The sequence below is a fragment of the Limulus polyphemus genome, unplaced genomic scaffold (assembly GCF_000517525.1).
Source record: "Limulus polyphemus unplaced genomic scaffold, Limulus_polyphemus-2.1.2 Scaffold519, whole genome shotgun sequence".
In the NCBI taxonomy this organism is placed as follows: domain Eukaryota; kingdom Metazoa; phylum Arthropoda; class Merostomata; order Xiphosura; family Limulidae; genus Limulus; species Limulus polyphemus.
This window is the reverse complement of record NW_013666129.1, coordinates 65,499-72,949: the sequence shown is the minus strand read 5'-3', so window position 1 is coordinate 72,949 and position 7,451 is coordinate 65,499. Positions and strand designations below refer to the sequence as shown.

At 32.6% G+C, this 7,451-nt stretch overlaps 1 protein-coding gene across 1 annotated transcript in view; it reads left to right on the top strand.

Moving 5' to 3' along the window:
• Nucleotides 1-624: 624 nt before the first annotated feature.
• The window catches only part of LOC106458809 (fatty acyl-CoA reductase 1-like), a 42,628-nt gene continuing 35,801 nt past the window's right edge, over nucleotides 625-7,451 (top strand). The window contains exons 1-2 of the mRNA XM_022385155.1: nucleotides 625-664; nucleotides 2,481-3,044. Coding sequence (XP_022240863.1) covers nucleotides 625-664; nucleotides 2,481-3,044 — 604 coding nt within the window. The remainder of the gene's footprint in view (nucleotides 665-2,480; nucleotides 3,045-7,451) is intronic.

Here is a 7,451-nt window from a genome sequence, read left to right as displayed (position 1 = left end):
TTAACTGTAACTGTTATAACACCACACAGTCGAAACTGTGGAGCGAATACGGAGACATACCGTGGTTTGTACTTTTAAATCTCGGATTCGCAGCTTGGTTAATTCGGAATGTACAATTGTATAGATATACTTCCTTCATGACTACCCCTGTCTGTCTGACGACATGAATTCATATAGCCTTCTGACATATAACAACAATCACTGGTAGGTTACTGTTTCATCAATATCTATATCATACAGAACAGTGATATACTTGCATATTTTAACATATACACTGTCTGTATGTTCTGTTACATCTCATTTTACACCAATATTTATATCATAGAAAACTTTCACACTTTAACATCTTTCCTCTCTCTCTCTCTCACTGTCTTTATGTTCTGTTATATCTCATTTGATTGTGTTGCTTTATTATTGCACGTCGAGCCTGTATTTACATAGCGACTCATATAACAGGTCAACAACAACAAAAAAGCATTTGATCAAAATCCTTTAATCTTTCTTGCCCTGCTAATGGCCGGTAGAAGTTTTCCTGGGATTGTACCGGGATTAAACTTGGCAGAGAACAATTTCTAGACCTAAGTTTTTAAGGCACTGTCTACTTTTCCAGTTTCTCTTGTTATCATGTCATCTTCCGACTGGCTCCCAGGTGACTCAGCGACAGGTCTGTGGACTTATAACACTAAAAATCGAGTTTCGATACCCATGGAAAGCAGAACACAGATAGTCCATCGTGTAGCTTTGTGTTTAACAGCAAACAAATAAACAAACCGACTGTTGCTGTTTCTTTATGGTTCCCCACACCCTTCCATGTAGTGTACAATGCAACTCACGGCATTCAAAACCTTGATACTAATTTCATGTGATATAATGCATGAAGGTCTTCAACAAATACCGAAATGTTTTATTTTAAATAACATATCACGACATCATGACGCAGTTTTCAAAGTTATTTCTCCTAACAGGAATCTAAAGCAGATGAAAGTTAAATAAATTAAACAAGTAAAAAATAGTGCATTTGTAAGTAAAGTTATAAATTCGTCTGAAAATTGAAAATTGTTTGATTTCGCTTTTAATTTCGTTAGAAGCATTTAAAATATCAAGCATTAGCATTTTTTGTTACCTGTTGCAGACTGTCTGAAAGAAACAATGGATTTTATGTGATTTCCGTTTGTGGTGTGAAACTTGAGTTCGTATAGAGCTGATACTGACACACGTATGTTTTGAACAAGACAATAGAATGGTTTAAGTAGTTCGAAACAAAGCGTTTCACACCAATTGTCTTACGTTCTAATAAAGAACCCAAGTCCGTCTACTCCTGACAAAGTACAATCGTGACTCCTATCCGCCACCATTTTAACAATCATACAGATTCTTCAGTTTTTATCTCTTTTTCCTTTCAATATACAAGATGTACGTCAAGCTCTACTAATTACCTTATCGCCAGTTGTTATGCTCGTGGTTTAAACCGACAATTAGACACAATTCTTAAAATCCTGCTTAAAATGGGTCAAAGGATGTGGGGGGGGGATAAAAACACGTATTTGAATTTATCCAGGATACACCCTGATTCATGTGTTCCACTTGACTTTAAGTCTCCTGACCTAGTTTATGAGTGATTTGAAGCAATCTAAGTGTCGATATATGCACTGTTTTCCCATCATGGCTTTGTCATTCTGGGGTTAAGAAAAACTTGACAAAATGATGGTTCAGTATGTTTTGAAGTTTGAAACACGACCAAGAAATAATCAAACTTACAATATATTTGTCCTTTAAAGGTAAACTAAACATATCTCTAGAGTTATCTTTATAGTTGGAGTATAAAACACCAATTGTATTCAGTTGTCGATAACATAATGTTTGAGAACATTATTTGGAATGAGTATAAATCTTAAATTTTTGAAAAGAATATTCAAGTAACGTTATCAAATCCAGGTTAATTCCGTCATCAACGTAAAACTAAAAGTAAAAAAATATGAAAGTTAAAACAATGATAACAAAATCAGACTAGAAGTTTAGAAAATATTTCAAACTATCAATGTGAGCATTATAAGTATAATCTTGGTAAAAAAAGATAAGACTCGAACTCTGAAACAATTTTGAAAATTACGAATGTGAATATAGTAAAGACAAGAATGATAAAATTAGGATATAAATATAAATAACATTGAACTAACAACATAAGTATAGTAAAAACAATAATGATAATAAGATGAGGCTGTAAATCTATTAAATGTTTGAAACTAACAACATAAATGTAAAGACAATAATGTTAACAATATGAAACTAAAAATCTAAATATTGTTTAAAACCAATCATCTAAATATAATAAAGACAACAATGATAATAAGATGAGACTAGAAATCTATATAACGTTGAAAATTACCAATTTGAGTATGATAAAAACAACAATGATAATAAGATGAGACTAGAAATCTAGATAACGTTGAAAATTACCAATTTACAACAATAATAATAAGATGAGACAAGTGGAGACTTTGAGAATGAACTATCAAGTACCATTCTGAGTAATGATAACTTTGAGAATGAACTTCCAGATACCATTCTGAGTAGTGGTAACTTTGAGATTGATCTTCCAAGTACCATTCTGAGTAGTGGTAACTTTGAGATTGATCTTCCAAGTACCATTCTGAGTAGTGGTAACTTTGAGAATGAGCTTCCAAATACCATTCTGAGTAGTGGAGACTTTGAGAATGAACTATCAAGTACCATTCTGAGTAGTGGTAACTTTGAGAATGAACTTCCAAGTACCATTCTGAGTAATGGTAACTTTGAGAATGAACTTCCAGATACCATTCTGAGTAGTGGTAATTTTGAGAATGTACTTCCAAGTACTATTCTGAGTAGTGGTAACTTTGAGATTGAACTTCCAAGTACCATTCTGGGTAATGGTAACTTTGAGATTGATCTTCCAAGTACCATTCTGAGTAATGGTAACTTTGAGAATGAACTATCAAGTAACATTCTGAGTAATAGTAACTTTGAGATTGAACTTCCAAGTACCATTCTGAGAGTACAGAATAGTAAGAAACGATTTACTTCTGTTGAACAGTATTGCTGTACAGCGTAGTAAGGAACGAGGTATTTCTGTTGAATAACAATTTACTCTACAGAGTACTAAGAAACGATTTACTTCCGTTGAACAACATGTTGATGAACAAAGTAGTGAGAAATGGTTTGCTTTTCTTGAACAAAGTATTCTAAATTAATATAACTTGTATGTAAAACTCTTCTAAGCGATTCGATAACATTAGATATTGGTTTTCAAAAACAGGACTTCCTAGAGGCACTAGTCTGGCTTGAGTAACATTATACCTGTTTGGTAAGGCTTACTCTTTTCCTGACAATTGTATGCTTGTTTAAATTAACAGCTGTTACACAGATTTTTTCACATGTTCTCGAGTTAAAAAGATTAAAATTTAATATTTTATTTACATTTAAATTGTGTTAGGAGATATTACATTACACTCTTTCCTAAAAACGGACAAAAAAAAATACGGTATTATTTCTATTGGAAATTAAAAGTTCTATCTCGTCCAGATTTTATCTTGAAACTAACACAAATTATTTACAGGATCAATAATAGTTATCAGAATTATTGGATTAAAAGACGACTTACAGTATTTGTTTTTGTTTGAGCAAGATCAGTGGGTATAACGTCCGCAACATGTGAAAAAAACACATAAAAATCATCTTGAGTGGTGGTGAAATTAGTACAAGAATATCTTAATACAGTGTCGATGAAATCAGTATAAAAATATTGTACTGGGCTCTGACCAAGAAGTACAAAAACATCTTAAAACATTATAAAAAGAGCTGGAACGGGTGGTTAAAATTGGACACAGTTTGAACAGTCTTAAAATAAGTATATCTCAAATCAGTACTAAATTATCTTAACCCTAAACAAAACATTTTTTGCTGTTGATATTCTGATTTTAATTGAAACTTATTACGTTAACCCGATCAATACCACATATCACAAGTTTTCTTGTAATTTATTTAAATAACCAGAGAAACTAATATATTTTCGTATTTTATTTACAAGGGTCGTGGACATCATAAGTAACTAGAGAAACAGATAAATTTTCTTAGATTATTTTAAATGTTCATATAATATGAGGAATTATTAGCTTGTAGAATTGTATTTTAAATGTTCGTGGAGGTTATAAATAATTAGAGAAATTTATAGATTTTCCTGGTTTATGCAAAAATTTATGGATGTTATAAATATCTAGTAGGTTTTCGTGTTATATTTCAAATGTTCGTGGATGATATAAATAGCTAAAGAAACATATAGATTTTTATGTTTCATCTGAAATTATCGTGGATATTATTAATAACTACAATAACTGATAGATGTTCGTGTTTTCTTTACAACTTTCATGGAAAGTTCACTGAGGAAAAATCAAGTGTTTCATTCAAAAGGATAAAATATAAATTTGGTATAAACTTATCTGATGTTATAGATGAGAAACGATTTATTGCTGTTAAACACTAATGCTGAACAAAGTAGTAAGAAACAATTTACTTCAGATAAACAGTATTGCTGCACAGCATAGTAGGAAACGATTTACTTCTGTTAAGCAGTATTGTTGTACAGACAAGTAGGAAACTACTTACTTCTGTTGAACAGTATTGCTGTACAGAATAGTAAGAAGAAATTTACTTATGTTAAACAGTATTGTTGTACAATGTAGTAAGAAACGATTTAGGTTAAACATTATTGCTGTACAGTGTAATGAGAAACAATTTCTTATGTTGGACAGTATTGTTGTACAGGATAGTAAAAAACGATTTATTTCTGTTATACAATATTGTTGTACAGAATAATAAAAAACGATTTACTTCTGTTAAACAATATTGCTCAACAGAGTAGTAAGAAACGATTTACTTCTGTTAAACAATATTGCTCAACAGAGTAGTAAGAAACAAGGCATTTCTGTTGAACAACAAATTATTATACAGCGTAGTGAGAAACGATTTACTTTTGTTAAACATCATTGCTGTACAGCGAAATAAGAAACGATTTACTTATGTTGAACAGTATTGTTGTATAGGGTAGTAGAAAACGATTTACTCCTTTTAAACAGTATTGCTCTACAGAGTAGTAAGAAACGATTTACTTCTGTTAAACAATATTGCTTACAACGTAATAAAAACGATTTACTTATGTTAAACAGTATTGTTGTACAGAATAGTAAAAAACGATTGACTTCTGTTGAACAGTATTCTTATACAGAGTAGTAATATATAATTTCTTCTGTTGAAAGGTATTGCTGTACTGCGTAATAAAAACGATTTACTTCTGTTAAACAGTATTGCTAAATAGAGTACTAAGAAACGAGGTACTTCTGTTAAACGGTATTGCTGTTCAGCGTAGTAAGAAACGATTTACTTCTGTTGAATAGTATTGTTGTACATCGTAGTAGGAAAGGATTTTATTCTATTCAAAAGTAGTGCTGAACAGAGTAGTAAGAAACGATTTATATCTGTTAAACGGTAATCTTGTACAGGGTAGTAAGAAACAATTTAGTTCTGTTGAAAGGTATTGCTGTACAGCGTAATAAGAAACGATTTACTTTTACTAAACAATATTGCTGACAGTATGTAATAGTAGTAGTGAATCCAGTTGAAGTTAATGTACATTCTGTTTTAGGGAATTGAAATGATAGTGGAGTATGAGACAAATGTTTATTGCTGCTATAATAATAGTAGTAGTAATGGATCCATAAATGACTATACATTCTGTTTTATGGAACTAGCATCATATTCTATAAAATGTTTGATGAAACCATTTGTTAAAGAGGTAAACCTTTAGTATAGTATTAAAGGACTTGGGGTATATTTTTTTTCATTTATTTAATAGTTTCTCTAAGCCCATATAGCTGTAGTTTAGAGAAATGAAGTGACCGTAGTTTCATTCCCTGACACATATTTAAACTTGCAACAGTATTAATGAGTGGAATTGCAGGTATTTGCCTCCCCCTCCCCCATTTAATCCCCATCTCCTCTATGTATAATAGTATCTAGGCCTTTGCAGGTACGTGTCAGCAGAAGGACAGGCCAGGTGTGCTTCAGGACAATGACCCAGTTATGCTTCCTACATTTTTTCTTCTAATAATCGCGCAGCCAATGAGAGTTGACCTTGAGACGACGTCACAGGTGGCGCTGAACCAGCTATTTTTCTGTTAACTTAAGATTTTTGTCTTGAAGTCAAGGAAGACACGTATATCTGGCTGTGATGTGTTAGGATTTAGAAAAGCGTACTAAAAGGTATCGTTTTGTATGTAACAACAACATGATCACGGTTGATGGATGGTTAGAATGGTGATTGTCCAGAGATGCACTTTAGCAGCAACCGAAGACTCGTCTACGATATATTTAGCCGAAGTAGGCGTATAGTAATCATGCTAAACTAGAGGTAGTTAAAATCACTCAAACATCAGAACAGCACTTGAAGATCTTATATCTAACTTTTCTCCACACTTTCATGTTTTACTCGCAGGTTCTTTTCAGACTATACTTCTACAGTCGCCTCTGAGAGGATCTCTCTTTTCTTACAGAAATGACCACTATGATATCGTTTTTTTTTACTGCATGACAGGTAAGTTGTTGATATAGTTATCGTTCTGAAACACGTAGAGGTTTTTAAATGTAAATATCAAAACGAAAAACAAATTATCGGGTAGTGCTCATCGATTGGAAAGCTTTGTTTTTTAATAGATGTATAAAATTATCTTTTCCATGAAATGACCATTCCATCACACGCTCTCCACGTTCCACGTGCAAGAGAACGCAATTGTATGCAATATTTGAACATAGTTGTTTCTATGGTGCACATTTATAGAACTTGCACTATTCTCCCCCCCCCTCTCCAACCAATGGCTCAGCGATAAGTCTGTAAGCTTACGACACTAAAATTTCAATACCCGTCGTTGGCGGATCACAGATAGCCAATGTGTCTTGAACTGGATTCACTACTACTACTATTACATACTGTCACCTGAACTGGATTCACTACTACCACTATTACATACTGTCACTTGAACTGGATTCACTACTACTACTATTACATGCTGTCACCTGAACTGGGTTCACTACTACTACTATTATATGCTGTCACTTGAACTGGATTCACTACTACCACTATTACATACTGTCACTTGAACTGGATTCACTACTACTACTATTACATACTATCACTTGAACTGGATTCACTACTACTGTTACATACTGTCACCTGAACTGGATTCACTACTACTACTATTACATAATGTCACTTGAACTGGATTCACTACTACTACTATTACATACTGTCACTTGAACTGGAATCACTACTACCACTATTACATACTGTCACTTGAACTGGATTCACTACTACTACTATTACATACTGTCACTTGAACTGGATTCACTACTACTACTATTAT